The 22972-nt window shown below is 50.6% G+C and overlaps 8 protein-coding genes across 8 annotated transcripts; 4 read left to right on the top strand and 4 right to left on the bottom strand.

The window, feature by feature from the left end:
* Positions 1-1204: 1204 nt before the first annotated feature.
* On the top strand, positions 1205-3203 carry AKAW2_40759A (uncharacterized protein; the record flags this gene model as incomplete). Its single annotated transcript, XM_041689123.1, has 6 exons — positions 1205-1480; positions 1536-1634; positions 1688-1761; positions 1818-1917; positions 1978-2399; positions 2453-3203. 6 exons carry the CDS (start codon positions 1205-1207, stop codon positions 3201-3203), a joined length of 1722 nt encoding a protein of 573 aa, XP_041542839.1.
* Positions 3204-3478: 275 nt separating this feature from the next.
* On the bottom strand, positions 3479-7207 carry chsB (chitin synthase class II; the record flags this gene model as incomplete). The annotated part of the gene is made up of 5 exons (XM_041689122.1): positions 3479-4382; positions 4440-4606; positions 4667-4851; positions 4903-6617; positions 6969-7207. 5 exons carry the CDS (start codon positions 7205-7207, stop codon positions 3479-3481), a joined length of 3210 nt encoding a protein of 1069 aa, XP_041542838.1.
* Positions 7208-8705: 1498 nt separating this feature from the next.
* On the bottom strand, positions 8706-9829 carry AKAW2_40757S (DUF1774 domain-containing protein; the record flags this gene model as incomplete). Its single annotated transcript, XM_041689121.1, has 4 exons — positions 8706-8926; positions 8989-9428; positions 9525-9735; positions 9820-9829. 4 exons carry the CDS (start codon positions 9827-9829, stop codon positions 8706-8708), a joined length of 882 nt encoding a protein of 293 aa, XP_041542837.1.
* Positions 9830-10807: 978 nt separating this feature from the next.
* AKAW2_40756S (inositol monophosphatase family protein) lies at positions 10808-11866 on the bottom strand (the record flags this gene model as incomplete). The annotated part of the gene is made up of 1 exon (XM_041689120.1): positions 10808-11866. The coding sequence occupies one exon, from the start codon at positions 11864-11866 to the stop codon at positions 10808-10810; it is 1059 nt and encodes a 352-aa protein (XP_041542836.1).
* An 880-nt stretch (positions 11867-12746) lies between these two features.
* Positions 12747-14055, bottom strand: lap1 (putative aminopeptidase; the record flags this gene model as incomplete). The annotated part of the gene is made up of 3 exons (XM_041689119.1): positions 12747-12980; positions 13040-13786; positions 13861-14055. 3 exons carry the CDS (start codon positions 14053-14055, stop codon positions 12747-12749), a joined length of 1176 nt encoding a protein of 391 aa, XP_041542835.1.
* A 1747-nt stretch (positions 14056-15802) lies between these two features.
* Positions 15803-17132, top strand: AKAW2_40754A (uncharacterized protein; the record flags this gene model as incomplete). The annotated part of the gene is made up of 3 exons (XM_041689118.1): positions 15803-16220; positions 16337-16847; positions 16910-17132. 3 exons carry the CDS (start codon positions 15803-15805, stop codon positions 17130-17132), a joined length of 1152 nt encoding a protein of 383 aa, XP_041542834.1.
* Positions 17133-20656: 3524 nt separating this feature from the next.
* Positions 20657-21001, top strand: AKAW2_40753A (uncharacterized protein; the record flags this gene model as incomplete). The annotated part of the gene is made up of 1 exon (XM_041689117.1): positions 20657-21001. One exon carries the CDS (start codon positions 20657-20659, stop codon positions 20999-21001), a length of 345 nt encoding a protein of 114 aa, XP_041542833.1.
* Positions 21002-21634: 633 nt separating this feature from the next.
* Positions 21635-22972, top strand: AKAW2_40752A (uncharacterized protein; the record flags this gene model as incomplete). The annotated part of the gene is made up of 2 exons (XM_041689116.1): positions 21635-22713; positions 22795-22972. 2 exons carry the CDS (start codon positions 21635-21637, stop codon positions 22970-22972), a joined length of 1257 nt encoding a protein of 418 aa, XP_041542832.1.

The raw sequence follows: 22972 nt of genomic DNA, 5'->3' as shown, positions 1-22972 counted from the left end.
TAGAAAGCGCGCCTAATGGAGTCGACGTCGAGGATGTGAAGCATGATCTAGAGAAGGTAGGCCACACAGAGACTATACTCATCGAGTAACTTCTCACCATGTGGCACTTGGCAGATTCCCGGTGTCCTATCAGTCCACGAGCTACATATCTGGCGCTTAAACCAGCACAAGGCGCTCGCATCGGTTCATGTTATGGTATCTGATTGCTCAGTGCCGAGCTTCCTGAAATTGAGTAAGACCATTAATGAATGTTTCCACGCATACGGGATCCATTCCACCACGATTCAGCCGGAGATGGCCCATCCGGAGACGATCGCAGTCGGACGGCCGGCAGTGGAAACAGAACGGGTTCCACAGATTGAAATGTCTGAGAAGTGTCAGGTGATATGTGGAACATTATGTGAAGAATTGACGTGCTGTGGATAGAGGAGATACAGTATTTGGATATAGGGATGATTAAGAAAGTATGGAGTACAAACGAGAAGAGGAGAAGAGGGAGATGAAAATAAAGATGAAGATGGCAAATGTCACGGGGAGGCCGGGTCATCTGACTTGGCTGTTACTAGTTAGTTTATTAATATCCCATCACTGAATGCTTCTCTTCCTTCCTCCGCTTCATCCATACTTATCCACTCGCATGACTGTCGCTTTCTTTTGTTGTTGGTCCGAGTACCACTGATGTGAACTGAACTCCATCTCTCGCCCCCAACTAATTAGTATGCGGAACATATTCCGCCTGGGTCGTTTAAACCTTCGGCTGTGCTTGTGTGCCCACCTGTGATTCCTAGCAGATCTTCCCCGGTACTGACTACCAATGATTAATAGTGTAATAACTCCAGATAGGCAAGGTCGGCACAAGAGCTCCATTCAGCGTTCATTTGCTAATTGCCGATAGACGCCATGGCCCTTGATAGGCAAGTGCTCGCGACCAGATAGATAAGAGGATCTCCACCCGAGGCGTATCTCCTCCCTGGAGCTAGGAGCTGCAGCGCAGCTGGATGCATACGGGCTATTGATCGTGATTGGACTGCATTCCGATTCCGAGATGTAGACTCGTCCCCAACTCCTCATTTGCCTTGTCATGGAAACCATTAGTGCTTTTGTCTGCCGGTTTTAAACTGTGCACACTCCCCACCTTTCCCATGCCGGTCACATCTCCTCTATCACCCAATTCTGAACCTAGTGCCCGCAAACATCTTACACTATGTCACTCTCATGGGAGCTCCAGGCACAAAAGGCCAAGGACATTCTCCAACAGTCAATCCCCAAACAATGGCTCCTCCCCGCACATAAGCTACCCTCGGCCGACCTGAAAAATGTGGAGGACTTTCCCCGCAAAAGCGGCCTTCTCTCGGCGAGAGAGCTCAGTATAACCGACATGTCTGCCGCTATCCTAGTGCAGAACATGGGGGCTGGGAAGCTCACGGCAGAGGAGGTGGTCGTGGCTTTCCTCAAGCGAGCCGTATTGGGCCATCAACTGGTAATGCTTAACTATATCTTGTTCAGGTTTCTGTGCAACTAATACTTGTTGTCAGCTTAACTTCGCTACAGAGTTCCTATCCGACCGAGCAATCGGTCGAGCCAAGGAATTAGATGAGTATTACAGGCGAACCGGAAAGCTAGTTGGGCCTTTGGTGGGACATCCTTATCAGCGGTACCATACAATCCAGAAACTAATAACTTGCAGCACGGTGTCCCGATAAGTGTGAAGGAGCATGTTGGAGTCAAGGGCCATACATGTAATGCCGGCTATGTAGCCTGGTATGGCTCCGTTATTCTTCAGATGCAGTATCAAATCCAGAAACTGACAGCACCAGGGTGGACGACATTGCAACAGAAGACGCCCTCATAATACAATGCCTCGAAAAGGCAGGTGCCGTCTTCCACGTACGGACCAACCAGCCACAATCTCTCATGGTACAGCTACATTCCTACCTTGCAAAAGAAGAACCTTGCATAGCTAATCAACACATAAAGCACCTCTGCTGCAGCAATAACCTCACCGGAACGACGCTAAACCCTTACAACCGCACGCTCAGTGCCGGTGGTTCCTCAGGTGGTGAAGGCGCTTCGACCGGCTTCAAATGCGCTCCCCTAGGTATCGGCACAGACATTGGAGGCTCAATCCGATGCCCCGCTGCATTCTGTGGCTCCTATGGCTTCCGCCCAACAGCCCTTCGCAACCCATTATCAGGTGCAAAAGCACCCAAGGAAGGCCACGAATCTATCCGCGGCGTAATCGGACCTCTCGCCAGCCAGAGCGTGGAAGACATGGACATCTTCCAGCAAGCCATCATCGACCAAGAGCCATGGGATGTCGAGACGTCTCTAGTTCCAGTCCCATGGAAGAGAGCCAAACCCACCAAAAACATGACCGTAGCCATCATGTGGGATGATGGGTAAGCCAGCCAGCAGCCACACCAACGCATACAAGTACCCTAACAAACACCAGCGTCGTCCGCCCTCACCCTCCGATAACCCGGGCCCTCAACCACGCCAAATCCAAGCTCCTAGCCGCCGGCATCAAAGTCATCGATTGGGAACCATATAAGCACAAGCACGGCTGGGACATCATCGTACGTCACACCCCAACCCCCATCCAACATACCAAAACTAACCACAACCCCCACCCCCAGTCGGCAATGTACTTCCCCGACGGAGCCCTCAGCCAGCGCAAACTCATCGCCCAAACAGGCGAACCAATCCTCCCCTTAACAGCCTGGGCCTTCGACTACAGCAGTCCCACACCCCTAACTATGGCCGAATCCTGGACCCTCAATGTCCAGCGCGACGTATACAGAGACGAATACCACGCGTTGATGAAATCCAGAGGCGTGGACTTCATCCTCTGTCCCGTATACGCGGGCGTCGCCTCCGTTCTCGGTGAATCCCACTACTGGAACTACACCGCGGTGTGGAACATCCTCGACCAGCCGGCCGTGGTATTCCCATCTGGTCTGAGCGTGGATGCACAGCTGGATCAATTGACCGCCGAGCATAAGACATATAGGCCCCGAGATGAGGTTGATCAGCGCGAATGGAGTAAGTATACCGGTCCGGAACGGTACGAAGGTGCGCCTATTGCATTGCAGTTGGTGGGAAAGCATTTCAAGGATGAGGAGACTCTGGCTGCTGGTGCTTTGGTTGATGGGATCTTGAAGGGAGGAGCAGAGCAGAGTACTACTACTAGATCTATGCTCTGAGCTAAGCTACGCTGAGTGAGAGAGACGCACATAAATTGAAATGAAATCTGATATCATTCATAAAATTGATCGATCATTTACAATCCATTATATCCATCAATCATAACGAAACATAAATACATACATGAAAATCCCAATCATCCATCATCAATAAGGTCGTAAGGAAATGAGAAAAAGAAAACCAAACAAATCTATCTCACCGCCAGCACGGAAGCCAGATCTGGAATCGATGAGATAGAATATAGAGGGGTATACCGAGAAATAAAGATAGATCATCACTTCCTCCAAAACATAGTCTTACCTGCCACTCTCTTCGCAGACCATTTTGCCTCAGCAAATTTATCTTTGAAGCTGACTCCGCCACCATACTTCAGCGCAGTACTACTCCTCCCACCGCTGGAGCCAGAAACGTGGCTCATATTGGCCAAATTGCCTGCATCGAATTTGGTCTTGCCCTCGACGATCTTCTGCACGACGAGCAAGATCGCATACGTAGTGGATCCAATGACACGAATAAGGGCCAACACTACCACGGACCACAGGATGATGGCGAGGTAGACGTTTGTACCGCCGGCGTCGGGACCGTAGACTTCGGAGATGGCCATGGCCAGAACGACGTTGGCTACCATCCAGATGGAGACCATGTATGTGCGGACGGCGCGGTAGTAGTCTTCTTGCATTTGGCTCTCGGTGATGGGGGTCTCGGGGACTTCGACGCGGTCGCGGAGGTTGCGGAGCGCGGCGTCGTAGCCGCTGTCGATGTCGAGTTGTTCGGAGGGCATTTCGATTTGGACTGTGGTGCCGTTGATGACGCGCGCCGCTCCCAGATCCATGTTCAGGACGTTGTCACCTTTTGTTCCCCAGGAGACATCGTGCGTGTTGCAGAAGGCGTAAACTTGAAGGGTGCAAATATAGCTGGGTAACATGATGAAGTAGGCTGCTGAGGAGGTGAACATGTGCCAGGGGTCGAGGTAGAGGAAGGAGGCGTAGAAGTATAAGCCCACTGTTGACAAGAGGGACATGACGATATTGACGAAGAGGCCGTCGCTCACTTCGAGATCAGTATCAACGCCCACTCGCGCTAGAATTTCGATCACCACCAGGTACATGGTGCAGAAGATCGTGTAGAACATGATGATTGAGTAGACGATGATGCCGGACAAGTAAAGCTTTTTGGCACTGCAAGGGTTGAGGTTAGCTAGCTATCCATGAACTGTCCTGGTATGGATTACTCACCCTTGCGGTCGATTACCCATTGAAATGATGAACTGCAGACACATGACCAGAATACAGGCGTATCTCAAAATCACGAATATGTATTTGCCGATATGGTGACCAAATGGATCGATTTTGTCGTCGGTAAGCGAGCCAGCGATGAAGTAGAATACCAGGTAGAAGTTTGCCTAAAGGTGAGTTGAAGGTCAGCGAGGTTTTCTCGGACAGCCGGGTATCATAAGACATACCAAGCCAAAGTACGTGAAGATCAACTGCATGAATTGATAGGCACCCTCGATCTGGAGGAGAATCTTCCGGGGTAGCGAGTGGTCCGTTTTCCAAAGTTGCTTGGCATTGACGATAGAGTACACGGCCGCGAAGAAGGCACCGTTCAACCAACGTCTTCTCTGTGAGATGAACTCGGGAATGGAATCTAGCAAGATTGTTAGCGGCTTTACATCTATCGCTCGTCTTCATGGCTTACCTGGCACGTCGGTTTCACCAACAGCACTCTTCACGAACTTCAAGACCCAGCGCTCTTCCCTCTTGGCAACCAACTCCCAGCAGAGAATACGATCTTCTGCCAGGTACATGTTGGCAGTGAACACATCTGCATCTTGTCCATGTAGTGTTTCTCCCTTAAAATACTGATTCAGGGGGCCATTACCCTCCGCGTCGTTCTGCAATGCGAAGAACCGATATGCACTGAGAGCTCCGGGAAGCACAGTAATATATCCGAAGACAGATTCCAGCGGCTTGTCCAAAATGTTGGACATCTTGTACTCGAAGTTTTGACTGGCAACCAGAGGGTTCAAAAGACCGAGCATACCCTTGCCTTTACCGGCCTTGATTTCACCAGCCGCTCCAGCGACGTTCGAATTTTGGTCGAACGCTTTCCAGAGGTGGTAGAGTGCGGTAGGCGCAGGCTTGGTACCCACATCGAGCAGGATGCAAATGTTCGGCTGTAGTGCTCGGCCAAAAGCGTTGAAGAACCAGCGGTGCGAGTTCAATTTCTTTTTGTTGTGTTCTTTCAAACAGAAGAGCACCTGGCACGGCATGATGCCCTTCTCAGCACCCTTGAACTTTAGGTCGGGATCGAGCGACACTTGCGTCGTGTATTCGTAGACGTGTGCGTTGACCTGCTTCTGGTTGACGACGTTCTTGGCGATACCTTCCTGGTACACACCCAAAGCCGCCAAAGCATTGAGGGTCCGCGGATGCACCTTCTTACGACCGTCGGCAATGATACAAACCACAATCTTCTTCCAACCATCCTTACCCCAAGTACGGGACTTGGATCGCGAGCAGAGATGGGTAATATTCTGCATCACACCATGCATAGTCCGAGTGAAGCCAATCTCATCCTCGTTATACATCGTGATACAAATCAACAGCTCGGTCTCACGCATAGTGGTGCCAATCTGTTGGCGCAGCTTGTAACCTCGCTGCGTGAAGTCGTCGGGGTCACAGGTCACTGCAGTGTACCGCATATGGGTGAATTCTCGGTCATCACGACGAGGCAAGAAAGAGTGCAGGATAGTTGGGATCTTGCACTCCAAGATCAGTTCACCGTTAATCAGCTGGACTTCCTTGGTGGACATCTGAGCCTCGCGAACACCTCGGCGGCTCTGCTTCTCGGGGGCTGGACCATAATGTATGTTCGGGTCGACCATCTCATCTGTTTCTTCCATTTCATCGTCCAAGTCAACTTTCGACATGGCATCCTTCTCATCTGTGATAATTGTAGACTCGCTCATAAAAGACTGCATGCTGGCTCGATTGTCGGCTCTAGGGTCGATTGTTCGCCCACCTCCACCGAAGACATCATCGTCGCCCGCGTCATTAATCGGGATGTTTGCATCGTGTCCACCAGGGGCGGAGAAAAGTGGTGCTGGGGGCAATGGACGGCGAGGGCTTCCCCCATATCTTGAACTGGGAGTGCCCGGTCGTGGACTACCATTCAGATCTGCACGTTCGTATTGCGAGCTTGCGACCGATGGGGGAGCTGGAGGTCTAGCCCAGTTCCCGACACGGTTAGGCGACCAAGGCCGTGTGGGAGAGCCCGGACGAGAGGTATAGTGTGGGACATCTACCGTTGATGCTGCTGGCGGGGGAATGGTTGGTACGTTTCCCAGACTCGATACAGGCCGGGAAGGAGACTCGGTTGGCTCATAGGGATAGTATCGCTGGCGTTCACTTCTGCGGTTGTTTTGAGCACGCGAGTTAGCAGCCCGCTTCATAACCATCATTTCGTATATCATATTGGAAGTAGTTGTGCCGGATGTCCATAGACATCCCAGATATACGCAAAAAAGCGGAGACAGTGTTGGCCAGGAAAATCACGGCATGCAAACTGATTGAGTATTTCTCAGTCACCAGACTTGAGCTTTCCCCAGACAGCGGTTTTAACAGCATTGACCATGTCAACAACGGGAGAGATGGTATGGAGCTCCACGCCGGAGGGCAGATACCAAACAAGGTCATCGGAATGCCAGAAGTCATAGCTCAGTGTGATTTAGGGGAACGGAAAAAAGAAAGGCTACTACTTACTCTCCGTCATCGACAAAAGGATCCCCATAGTGGTACTCTGAGCTAACTCCCGTGTCGGCACTCAAATCACTTTCTACAATTGTGCTGGTGGGCAGCAATCGCATAGTAGCTCCATGCGCACGGGATGCTGCCGGAGGAGAATCATGTTCGGTGTAGTATGGGTCTCCGTACGTATCATATGCCGGCGGCTCCTCTTCCTGGTTATGCGCCGGCACATACATCCGCGACGAGTTGTTCATGTTTATCTGCTCGTAACTCAATCGCGCATAGTATCCGATGATCAAACGTAGTGGTGGAACAAAACGATTTCTCAGGTATCTGTGTGGTTACGGCCCTAGCGGTTACGATGACCTCAAATCCAGGGACGTAGATAGTAGTGGCCTATGGATTCCTAAAGGTACTGGGTTCCACGGTTAGCACATTTGCATTGTCCAGACAATTCAGGATCCGGGGTGATGGGGAATGCCACTTACTATCCACAGGGGGGGCAGTTGGTTGTCTGGTAGTACCAGTAAACAAACCAAAGTATGTCAGAGATCTGGAGGAATGTATCGGGGGCAACCAAGCGATTGGATAACGGTTTGAAGAAGTCGAGTAGAACCTCGGATGCGAAAGTCGAGCTTCCTTATAAACAAATGTTGTGATCCACACTACAAACGCGCACACAGAGCGTCAAACAGTGAATGATGGCAGGTTGATAAAGTCAAACAGATCCGATCAGTTCCGCCCCAGGCACTTCTTAAGAAAATCACCTTGGATACGGGCGCCTAAACTGCCGTCGTAATCAGACTGCGCTGACGAACAGCAGCGCCTGGAGAGCGTGGATATCACCAGGGCAACGGAAGCTTTGGAGGAGCGAGCGGGGCGACCATCCTTGCAGCTGAGAGACATCGCATGGATCGAGTGATCGTGCTAGGAGAGATGAGGACTCCCAGTTTGAATGGTCATTGGCTCTGGTTGTCATTGTGGGTGTCTGGTTCCTGGCGATGTTCCGGATATTCAGTTCTGGTCCTTACTTCCACTTTCTGGCCATTTCCTCGTGTGGTTCCACGGCTGAGATCCCTCCCGCCTCCTCAGGCACCACCACCACTCATCACCCCCTCGCCAACTGCATTACCCTACTAGTAAGTACCGAACCGTGGAGCTTGGCTTTATTTGCGGTCCGTGCGGGTTCAAGGAGCGCTGCACGGTCTTGGGACACAATATAATCCTTTGATCACAGTCCATGTTTAGTGCAGATTTACAATTAGCAGCGATATATAACCCCATCTGCTGTGGAGAACTCGATCGTAAACAACAGTCCAGCCCATACCACCTTTCGCGTACCCCGATACGATGTATTTATTGACTGTGGCTCACTTGTACTAGTAGTTTGATCATGATACCAAATATATCATGCTGATGATCAGAGTAAACAATCAATTTCCCAACGACAACAACAATGTCTTCATCGAATTCACAGTCCATCGTCGCCATATGACACTAACAATGTTATAATCCATCCGTCCAGTTTCCGTAATTAAATAAAACAAAATAACTCCTCCAGTCTTACAGCAGTAAATTAGTTGCAGTACTATCAGAGCACAAAATAAATTATTGATGGACAAACCCCCCACTAAGACCCGAAAAGAGACCTTGAAATCAGATCCACTGACTCACTATTCAGTGGCATCCTGTGTTCTCAAAGTCACCCTACTTTCTGACAAGCGCGTAAGATGGCGTTTGGTCACTTCACACTTAGGCAGTTTGGGCTGGCTGGGTCGAATCGTTGAGCAACGGCTCCCTCTCGCGATCGGTCACCGGCGCCGGCTGTCCAGCCCTACGGAAGAAGATGTTGCGCCCAGAGTACTTCGTCAAGGAGATATAGAGAGACTCGGCGAAGAAGACGGCAAAGATAACAATGGCAAAGATCCACTGCAGGGAGATGATCTTGACGCCGAACTGCTTGACGGCCAATGCTGCAGAGTTGTGTTAGCGCTGCGACGGCACTTCTCTCAGAAAACCTTGTGCTGATACATACCCAGCGTCAAGAGACTCAGGCTGTAACCCAGAATGTCATCCTGGGTAGACAGGATGTGTGTGGAACCCAATGCGAATAGCACCCAGATGAACACATTAGCAACGATCCTCGCTGGCAGGCTGTTGCTGTTCACGGCAACGGCTCCGTTCCAGAAGAGCGTGATCAGAGTCCAGGCATAAGGCGCTGCGACGGCGGCAAAATGCGCCAGAGGTGGCAGTGTACGATGCCGCCAGTAGGTCGTCTTTTGGTTCAGGAAGTGCGCGATCAGGATAATCTCTGATCCCCAGAAATGGTTGCGAGTCCATAGAAGAATCCAGGCAAAGATGAACAGGTTGTTCAGGATGAAGTGTGACCCTACATTGGCGGCGGCGGTGGCCGTCACCGCGTCGTTGGAGAAAAGATGGTAGACAAAGCCGATCTGAGAAAGGAGTGTTATGATCCTAAATAGCAGGTCGTAAGAATAGGTTGGCAGTCATAGGCAGAGTAGGTAGCTCGATCATTAAAACAGCCATATGAAGAAAGCCAGGAATAGTTACCAGTAGACACCAGATATAACCGTGCTCAAGCTAAACGGAGTAATGTGCTTGTTGGCTTGCTTCCAGATAGTATGGCCGTGCTTGACATCAGGGGCATGAGAGGAGTAGTAGATGCCGACGACCACGACGAGTAGCCACGACAAGGGAACGAGGACGCGATAGGTTCCAAGTGAGAACCGGTCGTGCGACTCTCGCCTAGCGAATGGATTATCTAGAACATTTCCCAGTCAGTGACTGATGAAAAACGGTGTGTCGCAGGTGAGAGTGTCTTGGGAATCAAGGGGGAGGAACTCACAGGTCGACATAGCGACTGCTATGGATTAAGAGGTAGGGATGGTTAGGGTAATGGGCGAAGGAGACCTAGAATCAAGAAGAGCGAACTCTGATCCCGACCGGGGGGGGAGGGGATGGACATCCGGTTATATTGCGTAGCGCAGCAGAGGTGCAGGACTTGCAGCGACGAAGCAAGAAGCAGAAGAAGTACTTTAGTTGAAGGAGACTGGAGGATGTCATTGGAAGGAAGACGGCAGCTCCCCCGCATTGCCTGATCTCCTGACAGCCTTTCGCGTCTCTCACTGGCCAGTCTCCAAGCCATCACGGGACTGCCGTGCTTCCGGATGTCGTGTTGGGTAGTATTACTCGTCTCTCAGATGTTCTTCTTTGCTTAGCTCATTGCTTGAAGCTGGTCTAACTACGGTATGTGGGGGCCTCTTCCCTGGTTCAGCACAATGAGGTGACGACTAGTATCTATGACATCATCCTAGAAGGTATCGCTCTCTATCCAACATTCAAAGACGTGATAAAACGCTAACAGTGGTACACATGCAAACAAAACGCATTATAGAGGCACTGCATGCTCCTGTCCTCCTTCCGTCATCGCCATCTCGTCATTAAATGGTCCTCTCATGCCATTGATCGCCGTCCCCACGTTGTCGATCAGTGCACGGTCCTGTTGGCGCATGCAGCCGAGGGTCTCTTCCGCCAGTGACCAGACAAAGTGCAGCAAGAGTACCCTTTTCAAATGCATCTCCGCGCAAATACGGCTGGGTGTGTAGTTTGTCTTGTGGCAGCATATGAAGTAATCCTGGCCCTCATGCACGAACCGTCCTGTCAATCCACTTGGGAGCTGCAGAGCGAGGGCTTACTAGTCCGTAGCCTTTCTCTTTCATCAAACACTTGGTGGTGCAATAAAACTAGTGGCTCCGAAGAAAAAGCAAAAACCGTAAGCGGGGACTGTTGAGACAGCTCATCCGCCAACCCAGACCCCGGATTAACCGTTTGTCTTACATGATCTGTTTCACTGCCTCCACGAGCCGGCTGTGGATGGACGAAGGTGCAACGATCATCCCGTAGCAACCAGACAGAGTTCTGCCCAAGCTGCAGTCGACTGGATTACCCGCCAGATCGCTGACTGTACAGCCAAGTTCTTCGGCAATCAACATGCCGCCTGAATGATCCCAAATTTTCGACCGATAAGAAGGGTTACGCGGAATCTTTATCATGACATTACAGCCCCCAACTGCGATGGCGATGTATCGCAGCTGCGCGGCCCAGAGATCTGTTGAGGCCGGCCAAGGTGCACCTAAATGCGATGCAAGGCGGGCATGCATGTTCCTGTCGGATGATGTTGCTGACACGCAATCCACAAAATCGATATCTTTAGGATCCGTAATCTGCGCCTTTGGCTCGATCTTGCGCGAGGGGAGGAGAGCTCCCGTTCCCATTTGCCGAATAAATGCGCCTTGTCCGGCAACAGCGAATACCTGATGCCCATAGCCATCTCGGTCAACGATGTTTTCATGTAGGCGACCCGTCTCCAGGTTCATATTCGGACAGCCCAAAACGCCAACCTTCTGGTAGCCGTTTTCCACCAGTGACAGACAAACAGCGTACTGCTGACCCTGAATGAAGGTTGCTGTGCCGTCAACGGGGTCCAAAACCCAGGCACGGCTCTGCTTGCTACAGTTGCCTTGAGCACCGAGGTCAATCAAATCAAGCATTTCCTCCTTGCTGCTCGGGGCGTAGAGTAGCGCATCGCTTTCCTCGTCCGACAGGCGCGTAGAGGAGACCAGCTCCCAAGTCCTGTCAAGGAGAGCAGGATCGGATCGAAGAGCATCTGAGCTCTCTTCGCCGACAAACTCATCGTCGGGGAATGCACGGTGAATGGCAGCGATGATCAATGCCTGTGCAGCAAAATCAGCAATTGTCACTGGGGTGGCGTCATTCTTGTCGAAAGACCCCTTGTCCACAGCTTCCAATAGCTTTTTCGTCAGGAGCGTGGCTCTCTGGACTGTGAGACAGGCGATCTGAAGTTCCTTTGCGTAGGGGTTGGTGGATCCCATGGTAGCCGTATGTACCGTACCGCTCGATAAGAATTTGAGTTTTCAAATGGTTATCTAGCCAGGATCCTTTACGCTGAGATCTCTGGGATGCAGTTCGCCTCAATTAAGCGTTCTTTTCAGTCGTCTCGAAATCAACGATACTCAGAGGCTCAGAGAAGATGTTGCAACGTCTTCCGAGATCACACACCGACTATTATCGGATCCAAGGTCTGATGGTGGGGTCTTCCTTGGAGGGGCACCGCTGGTGACGTAGGCGATAGATAGGAGCGACCGGCGAAGTTTTGCCAATTCAGTCAAAGCAAAGATATGTGTAAAAATTAGATGGTCTAAAGAGCGAAATTCCTCGTGTCAGGATCTGTTCTGAAGGGGCAAAAGTAGTGGTAACAAGGAGGAAACAAAAGCAGGAATGACTCGAACATGAAGCCAGTGGAAGTGATCGCCCCGGCGGAGTGACCGTCTTTCTGTTTCAGGCTAGTGTGACTTAATCGAGTATGGTCGGATCTCCTTCGTTTATCTTATCGGGCCATTCTGCAGACTATCATCACGCCACCCATAAGAGTCACCGGTATTTCGTTTGTTCGGAGTGAATGTATGAGTCTATTGCTGGTACAAAGTAGGATGTTAACAATAGAAAGCCCAGTCGCAGGCTTATTCTCGCATCAACAAAACCAATCCAATTAATCTGTAATATATAGGCAGGGTCCCTTGCAGACACTTGACTTCAGACATCTATTCCATTACAGAATGGTGAATTGGTTTGCTCTGTAACCTCATTCAATGCCACAATTAAATCCGACATCAGGAACCTGAACATATGAGCCTCGCTACTTAGCCATAATCATCTGCTCGGTCCCGTAATAACGTAAAATCATAAAGGACATTAGAATGGAGCAAAAGCCAGCTCGTAAGCGAAGCCAAGGGTCAACCTCGCATGCTCCAGCATATGATCGAAGCTTAGATACCGGATACTGTCATCAGTCGTGTGGATCCTCTTGTTACTGTTCTCCATTTCGGACTCTGTCGCCATAGCTGCGGGATAGCCATATTTGCTTGCGGATGTGTGGTCCGAGCAGGCGTAGCCACATCTGGTTTCGATGTAGCCAATACCACAATACTTTGACAGAAATCGTTAGACATATGTCTTCAACAGAAGAGAGGTGAGAGAGAACTTACCTCAGTAGTGACATCTTTGAGGAATTGTGTCAGTCCCTCATCAACGTAGTCGACCATAATCCCGATGGCTTCTTGACGACCGGCGTCCAGAGCTCCCTGAGTATAGCCGGTCATATCCTGTTGAAGCATCGCCTTGATATCTCGCTTATCCCTCTTGTATTGAGAGAAGATGGCCTGCGAACCAAGCATGCCACCTTCCTCTGCCGAGTACCAGTGGAATTCGATAGTGTTGGAAGCGTTGCCCTGAACAATGGCGTCTGACTGCAGCAGACCACGCAAAGCTTCGAGGATAGTCACAGTTCCACTTCCGTCATCATCTGCACCAGGTGCAGCTAGGATAGAGGGGAGAAACAAGTTGATGCTGTCCTGATGGGCACCCAGGACGACAGTTTTGTTGGTCTGGCCAGGGATGCGAGCAATGATACTGAATTGGCCCCATGAGTGAGCAAACTGCTCCACAGTCGCGCCGTACTTCGCTGCACCCGACTGCTCAATGACATCGGAAACCCTACTATATAGCCACTTTGCAGACTCAATACCAGTGGACGACCTATAGTAGCGAGTATGAAAGGATGTGAACTTGTTGAGATTTTGCTCCATGTTATCCTTGGAGAGACCCCGCAGAAGGGGAACCACCTTCTCTGCATGCTTCATCGCGGACGGATAGTGAACATAGCTACCGGCATGCAATGTCGGGTAGAACCCTGTGTTCCGCTCTTCAGTAATATCGATGAAGTTCACGCCATCCTAAGGAGCATCCAACGAGATATTAGTAAAATGTGCTATCGTGACAATAACGAAACGGGGGCATGTTGCTATACCAGCTTCAGGTCCCACTTCTCTTCCTCAGTAACCCATCTTGTCTGATAGGGAGCCAGCTCGATCAAGAACTTCTCCTGATGGTGATGAGTGGGGGGATCTTGAGGGGTTATCAGCGGTTCTTGCTGCGGTACCACGGCAGCCAACACCCCCGTCGAAGCCGTGGCACCGAGTGCGAGAGCTATTGAGAGCTTCATGTTGTCTACGATAAGCTACCAGCTCAATAGATTGATGGAGAGAGAAAATAAGGATATAAGATGATGATCAATAATGATGATAGGAAATCAAATAGTACAGTTGCTGCTGATGAACCTCTGCACTTTCAATGAGCTGTCCAAGGCTGACCCGCCCGAATACCTGTCGGCAATTGATAAGGCTCCAAGGGTCACAGAAGGCCGAGGACTGAGCTGGTAGCAGAAGAAGGAGAACTGCTTTGCAATATTAACTTGACCGGAGGACTGCTCCGACAAAAGATTCGGGATGATGCTAGACAGACACGGGGAGGTCGAATTGGATGCAGCCGAACATGCAACCTAAGAGCTGAGAACCCCCCTTTGAGACCGTTGCGTCAGAGGTGCGCGCGCGGCTTAAATAAGGAACACGCGCTGGTCGCACAACTCATCACTCCTCGGCCGCCAAGGATGCCTGTGAGACCCCCGATCCGACTCTCTGCTATCCCGCACTATTGATAGCTGGTCTGACTTGACTTGTAGCCGTTGACTCTTATTGGAAATGGTTCCTGGACCGAAATCAAGGCAGACTAGCCGCCCCTGGCAGCGGGTCCGTTTACCATTCAGCCTGGAAGCACTTGCACTATACTCCGTTGCAACTACCTATCCTCTTCAGGGAGAAAAGGGTCCTTAGCATGCGCTCTGAGACAATATCAAGGCAGACACTGCTCTGGTCACATAAGCCGACTCTTGTAGCCTGCCATGCTAATGTAGGTCCCGTTGTGCGACCGTCACGAGTCTGTGTGCCTGAGCCCGGATCATCGCTGGCTGCCGCGAATCGTGGGGTAGATACCTGAGGCACCAAACCCCTTCTGATGGGTTGCTCTCTATCTTACAAGCATTGATAAACCACCAGGAATTTACAACGACGTTGAATAGGTTCCCAGTTATCTGGGGCTACTCATTCCTGCTCAATATTCGATCTGATCAAACAAAAAAGGTTGCCAAACGAACCCACATATTCTTCACCGAAAAAGTCATGAGTCTAATGAGGGGCGCGTGTCCGAAAGCCATTATACGGGTGTATTGTTAGGGTCTTTCGCACGTTGCTGCTGTAGAGAGCGATTTACTGAGGCGCTCCACATCGCCTTGTCATAAAGTGTATACAGAAACCCGGGTGAGGGATATCTGAATGATAAGATGACAATCCGAGGGTCCCATTTCCAAGGTTCAAGGGTTGTTACATCACCGCCGCGGGTGATGCGGATAGACGCCTGTCGCGTGAAGCACACGGCTCGCGAATCAGGGCGCCACTAGCAGTCACGATGACTCACAGAAGGTTCCTGTCTCAGATCCCATTCAGGCAGGTAGGGCTAGGGTAAGCGTCAAGGGCATCCAATGACCAGCCATTGAAGATTCTCGTGCCCCAGTAGGAGTCAACTGGTGGATCCGAGGCCGGAATTCTCAGCGCTTACCGTATTGTACCGACTGGGCTCGACCGCCGAACGCGACCGGACTGCAGGCGGCGGTTATCTCCTCTTATCTGAGAGCAGGGCTTCCCTTCGTCCTCCTCCCCCCGCCTCCCCCGATTCTTGTCGGTCTTCTCCAGAAGTCACTGCCTTAGTGGTCTCTTCCTGGAGTACTACTTGATACCCTCGCCTCAGGCTGCGACACGCTTTCTGTGCTTAACCGCCCCCGTCCATCCATCCCGCTTCTCCTGTCCCATAGGCCTATCCGTTATCGACAACCGTCCGAACCGCGCTGCGCTCTCACCATGGCCATTCATCCGAATTTCCCATCTGAAACGAATCCGAGAGGATCTCTCTCGCCACAGCAGGCTCGCGCCATCTCCGCTTGGACTGAACAGGCAGCTGCATCCTTGGAGAGTCTGACTCTCTCGGAGTCAGTACCGATCACCGATTCGAATGTGGTCTTTTCCCAGTCCACTCCTACGCGCGCAAGCGTGCGCGGCACCACAGTCTCGCTATCAATTCCCCTAGATGACCCAGTACCGACAGTGGGAAGCCCTTCCGCGCCTAAGGTCAAGGTCCTAGCCCAGCCAACCAAGGAGACCCAGGTGGCGTCGGTGAGCTTCCGCCGCCGCGAGCCGCTTCGCCGTGATAGCCTCAAGAGGCGCGAAGCCTTGTTGAAGGGAAAGGATGGTAGTCGTCGCAGACAGCGTTGGGAGAATGGTATGTCTTGACATGTCGGAATCACGCCACTGGCTGGGCTTCCGCGCTTCTCCTAGGCCGGGCATGCCTTCGTCTTTGCCCTCGATAGATGCTGACAGGATATGCTTCTTGCAAAGATCGTCTTCTGAATAATCCGTGGGCTGAGCCACCTTCCTCCAAGGATTGGGATATCCAGGCCACCCACACTCGTCACGACCCTATGCCTTACTACCTTGCGCCTCTCTGGGACAACCACTATGCGCATCTGGACCATAGGTCATCCCAGCAGATGGAGACCCGGACTGAGAAGCATCGTGTTCCTAAGGAGCTGCGACAGAGACTAAAGCATGCACGTGCCGCACGTGGTATACTTCAGGATATTGAAGAAGACATTAGACAATTCATCCAGCGATGGAACGAGAAGCAAGGTTTGCTGAAGCAGGAGGGTCTGGCAGATGCCCCACAGTCATCCGACAGTGAATCCGAAGACGAGATCGTGTTTGTGGGTCGAAACGGCCTGATGCATGACTCGCCCCAGAGAAGAGCAAGACTGCAAAAGATGCGTGAGGCAATGAGTGCTCATCATGAGCATGATGGGCAGAAGATGGTGTTTGAGAGTCTGGTCGACGACCGGGCAGCTGGATTCGGGTAAGTGTAGAATTTCTTATCCAGAGCGTCGATCCATGCTTACCGTATGTTCTCACCTTCAGTCGCTGGCTCGTCCATTCCATCGCGTCGTATTACGGCTTGCACACTTGGTCTGTCACCGTCGGGGAACCTGCCCGCCGCGAGGCTTACGTTGGCTTCTATCCGCCAGCCCCAGGCAGTCGAGCAGGACCCGTATCCCCACCGGCCGGGTCGAAGGCATGCCGTCAGGAAGCGATGATTCAGCCCGGCGACGAACTGCCTCAACCGCTCTGGACGCAGGTGTGAGCCGTTGGTCAGAATGTCCATGGACTTCTGACCAATTCAAGTCAATTTCACAACTTTGCAGTTTATCCAGAGCTTCGATGCGTTTTGATTCAAGGGTATGTTTCGGGACTGATTTTTAAATAGTTATCTCTTGTAATATTGGCGTCAGTGGGATGTCTACTTACTGCCTGCGGGGATATAGATCCTGTATATAAGGTAGGATAGACCAAGACCTACAATTGATTTGGGCACATAGGGAAGGTGACGACCCGCATGGATTTGTAGAGTAAGTATCTTTCATGACGCGATCATCTTCAACACATTATTCTATCCACTGTAAGGACAAAGAAGATCTCTTATTTATGATCAATCTCTCCTATGCCCTCACCTACCTACAGAATCGTATAGCCCCTCCCGATTCTCCAATTTTGTCTCGGAAGATCGTCCAAGGAGAACTGGATATGGGGCACATATTTCGGAAGTGTTTGCAGTGATTTTGCAAGATATATGGACGGAATCCCCCCCACACCTACTAGCATATGCTAGATGCATCGTTCACCTATACCATATGGATCGGGATCTAGTATTGGATGAACCCTTAGTGGACCTGAGAGGGATAGCGAGGTACGAAATACTCAATATTGTGAAGGTGAAGTTTTCCTTCAATGGCATTGAATGTGGTGAAGTAAAGATAATTATCCTTTCGTTTTCAACTCACTGGCCGTACCGTACCATATCAATATCAGTATGTAAGAAGGCAAATTAGGTATATTCCAGTACTACTATGGGGGGCTCCGGTGAGCAATTGATATACTTACTAGTAAACTAACTACTTAGTCTCTAGCTGCTGCTAGGGAGAATACAAGCGTACGTAGTCAATTAGCGGGATGTATCTATCATAACGGGGTTGGGTTGTGGTAGTAGTATATTTAGTTGTATATAAATATGTAGACTCAATTTAATTACAATTTCAATTGGACTGATGATGACACCAGTTAAGTTAGCCTTGGACATTGATGGAGACTCGCGTCCCTTTTCCAAGTTCCTATTACTACTTATGTGGTATGCATGGTGCTAAATGGTGCCTGAAGTCTGATAGCATACGTGTTTACATATCTTATCTGTTTCATGATGTAGGTTGGACTCATTTAAGAAAGGGCATAGAAAATTATGGAATAGTAGACAATGGCACGTATGCTATTAAAAATGATGTCAATCGTCAGTGCAACTACTGAAGTAGAAAGCACCCAGTATATTCATTCTCATCAGGCAGGCATGTTATGTTGATGATGATGTCTCCAGGTGTGACTGTGACGTATTGGTATGTACCAGCCAAGTCAATAGTAGTAAGATAGCCCCCTCCTCCTTCTCCATCTTTTCCCGCCTTTGACATACCTGTGCTGATTCATGGATTGATGAGATTGACCAAGGCAGAAAGCCAATTGCAAAAGTCAGTGTCAGTGCCAGTGGCATTGTTGGAATCCTGTACCACCGTCAGCCGTCAGCTTACATGTTGATCTACGATACCGGTTTTAGGTCGGTCCGGTGGTTCCGGGTCTAGATGGTCTAAATGATGCTGCTATGCAGCAGGCTGTCATTGAGAAAAGGAGAGTAGGGTACGGTTGCTGTTGACAGCGTGGATATTGCGTAGGGAAAGGATACGGGAGTGATTGAACACAACAATGGGGGGTGACGTATTATGCAAAGACAGTAGTACTTCTTTTGTTGGTTCTGCAACAGCAGATCACTTCAGACCTCGGGTGCATGTATGGTGCAAGGGACTGGGTATCATCTATCTGCTACTAGGGGAGTAGTAGTAATGTGAAATGCTGTTCACTTACCTGATTAGGAAGTATCCGATGGATGCTTAATTTAGTAGTAGACTGACTGACTGACTGACTGCACTGATGCCTTGGTGTCGATATCTCCCGTGCGCACAATGAATTGATTGGCGAGAAAAGGGAGAAAGATGATCACAATCTCAGGTGTCCATTTAAGCGACTGTGGAATGTCAAACCATCTCCGATTTTGCGATGGAGAAAGGAGAGCGAGAAGAGAGGAAATAGAGGCATCCATAGACAAGCGAGGCAAGGGCACTGACCGCGCCCCACTTGGGAAGCCCCATCGTTGTGGGGGTCGTCAAGGAGAGAAACCGGAATAGGGTTCGTGTTTGAGTTTTTGGGTGGAAAAAGACAACACAGAAGCCCCCCAAGCCCGGAATCCATCTCCCCACGTCTTCGCCTCCAAAAGTCGTCGCCTCTTCTCACATGTAATTCCCCGGTGATCGGTATATCTGAGGTGTCGCACCACCTTCACCCTCAATTTTGCTGGCTATGTGGCGAGATTGATTGAAATGCCTAAAGGGAGAAGACAGAGTGAGCATGGGCGATTATTCATTCGGTCCGATCCGAGGAGGCGAACCCCAGTCGGTTCCATGGTACTGTTTCCCACCGTTGGGTCACTAAGTACTGTATAGTCAGGCATCGATCTGATAGATGTTGTGCACTTGACCATTGGTATTTCCCTGGTTTCTCGTTTACTATTTACCTCCTTGTCTCCGGTGACAAAGTACTATTTTCACACTGCAAGAAAAAGAAAAGCTAAGCAGACGAATTGTTTGTTGATAGGTTGTCGGCAATTCTCCATCCAGCGTTCGGTCAGCAATGAACATTTCCCACTTGACACCGCGGGCGAAGCACCAAGTAAGTCGCCGATTCCCTGCAGGGACAACGCCCAGTCTGCGCCGGATCGTGTCTTCCGTCGACCTTCTTGCTGCGACCTTAGCTATACGGGTAGAATTCACATATAAACAGGCTTTGACTGTCTTGGGCTACGGCACCAGTCAGGAAATGTCCGCATTTGGGAGTCTCGGAGAATATCCTGGACGCACAGGAGAAAAAGGAAAGGACCTGCCGAGAAATGCCTTTGCAAGGGAAAGGTAACTCAAGATAAGCAGTATAAACCTTGTCTGGGCGATTCTAGAACCTCGTGGTCGTAGCGGTCGGAATAAGGCACGAGTCATCCCAATTAGGCTGATGATGTAGCAGGCATAGTCTGAGACATAACAATGATGCTTGGGGCTCTGTAGATGCGCATGGACTGTCTTTGCAATTGAGGTCACTTGGTAGTAGAAGTAGTAATAGCACTACCGTCAGCCAAGGTCTCAAGGGCAGTTGAGTCAAGGCTGTAGGCAGAATCCTTGCTGATCAGTCAGTCAGTCAGTCAGTCAGTCAGCCAGTCTTGCCTCTGGAAGATTGAGTACCGACTGGATCTGCTGATTCCGAGGACAACGAGGATATTGCCAGCATCACCAGTACAGCATCGCCCGCACTATTAGTGTGGGTGAGGAAGAGTAAAGCACAATCTGAAACTTTGTGCTGTAGATAAAGTTTAATGCTCTGTCCTTTTTCTTTTATTCTTTTCTCTCTATTTCTTCCCTTTTCTGCTAAAAGGAACAAATTCCGATGACCAAAAAAGGTTAAAAAAAAAAAGGAAGCAACTGGGTCAACCAACAGGAATGTGAGAGGGAGAGAGAGCAGTGAGAGATGGCCAAGTCAGTCAATCCATCAGTTGGCTGGTTGGTTCTCCGCTGGCCGACGTGGCTGCCCTCGCCAGGCGTTCATTTCCCATCCTCCATTCCGTGCTTTTTGCCCTTTGGCTCTCTTCTATCTTCCGTTGCGACGGACTTTCTGCGCCACGCGCATTTCCCTTTCCCTCCCACTCACTTGTATGTAGGTGGGAGGATGCCGTGTGTCATCTCGGTCGCTTCATACCCTGAAACCCTCCCTTGTGCTGCAAAGCCTGGCGTCATCTGCTATGATCCACGGCCCCCTTCCACATTCCCTCCATTCATTCGCTTTCTCACCCCTCTCGGATTGTTCCAGGGCTGAGTTCAGTTCACAGCCTGATCTTGACCTCGGATTCCTGCCCGCTCTTTGTCCCGATTCACGATTACTGTTCCTATTATTATTCTACACCCGTGTTTATTCTTACGCCAATTCCCTCCCCTCCAATCCCTCTCTCTCACCCTCTCTCTATCCGTTCAATCTCGCCTGTCCCTGCCGCCGAAACACCCCTCCCTCCTCTTCATCTGACCCAAAATTATCCTGCTCTTGGATGAATTTTGCCTCATTGTTCACTGCTTTTCCCGAAATTCTCCTCACGTACGGTGTCTGAGACGGCTGGGGCTGCTTCTTGTACGGGAGAAAAGTTGTTTGGACCACGAGATCAGGCTATGATTGAAATACAACATATTTATCCCTACCTCATCCTGTGTGCTTAACTCGCTACCACACTCTTTGAATTTCTCCTTTCCCACCCCCTATATGCAACTTATCCCTTAAGCTTGCCTGGATTAGGATTAAAGTGCTACTGTCGGATCGGCTCGGGTATCGAAACAGTCTCTTGTCACTCTTCGACCGGCCAGAAGGATACCCAAACTATACGCCACCATCCTTGCACGCCTGCTTGGTTATTATCGCTTCACAACCTATCCGACGGCTCCCTATCACATTAGCGCCGTCATGGGATCCCATGGTGCATCGTCTTACCGGAATGGTTCGAGGACCGGTGGCAGTTCCAGTTCCACTAACAGTGATGTCTCGGAACGCTCGAAAAGCACGGCCCCTACGATCTACAGCGATCGACCCACTCCCCTTCACAGAGGAGGTATAGACATGGACGTTTACGATGAAGAAGATCCTAAAGCCTCGGTGTCGACCTACGCCTCTACCATCCCGTCGGAAAATGATCCCCCAGAGACCCCGCGCTACGAAGTAATCGACCGTCAGCTGGACGTGTTCTCAACAGATGTTGTCCCTTCCGACCCGTCAACTTTTGGGCAGCTATTCCCTTCCTCTCGACGACTCCTGATTCGACACGACGATGCGACACTCGATGGAAACATGAACCTCCGCGTCGACACGATGGTGCCGCAAAGAGGTGGGTATCAGCAAGATGTAACTTTGTTCCATCTTCGCATGTATGACCTGTTTACGCGAAAGTGCTCCTTCCGACGCTACTGTCGAGACTCTGGGCGGGAAGTGTGCCACTCAGAACGACGGCCTGTCGCATCGAGTTCGGACAGGCATCCGGTGTTTCGACGGTCGTGGGGTAGTGTGCTGGCTAGCTTGCGGCCGGGTTCAAGTGGCCACGGATCACTGCCTAGCCACGAGCATAAGCGCCAGGACTCGGGCTATAGGTCGGCGGAAGATGATGAAGAATATTTTGAGGACAAGCACTCAGAACACAGAGGTGGCGGGGATCGCCATTTTGTGCTAACCGATAGCACTTTACTGGAATTTTCAAATTATGCTCACGTAGAGCTGAGGCGCCGAGGTGCAGGTCTCTCCAAGCGATATGAATTTGAGTACTGGTCGACCCGGTACCAATGGAGACGCGAGTGTCGAAAAGATGGAGACTTGCGCGAAGTCTCCTATCACCTGGTTAACACACGCACATCCAAGACCGTCGCTCATATCGTCCCAGAGATCCTGACCCCGATGGAGGCAGCTGAGGAGGAGAAAAAGGGAGGATGGGTTCCACCATCATCCATGTGGATCAGTGACCCGTCAGTGTATGAGAAGATGCCCGACGTCGCCGAGTAAGTAATTCAATTCCCCTCTACTTAGTGTCGGGTCGAAGGTCTTCCTTTTTTTAGAGTTTGGGGCTGACTAGTGTACAGTGTGTTTGTTGCCACAGGCCTAATATCTTTTGTTGACGATTGCATTCGCCGCCGATGGCACACGAAGAGACCGTCCCAATTCATCCAGCCGATGCGATCAACCCTCTCGAAGAGTATTGAGCTCATGGGTCCCCGGCGATTTCTCGATGAGGTGTTCCACCGACGAGGGTCCGCATAA

Source organism: Aspergillus luchuensis, chromosome 4 (assembly GCF_016861625.1).
Source record: "Aspergillus luchuensis IFO 4308 DNA, chromosome 4, nearly complete sequence".
Taxonomy (NCBI): Eukaryota; Fungi; Ascomycota; class Eurotiomycetes; order Eurotiales; family Aspergillaceae; genus Aspergillus; species Aspergillus luchuensis.
Note: the sequence above shows the minus strand (reverse complement) of the source record. Positions and strands in the feature narration are given on the sequence as shown.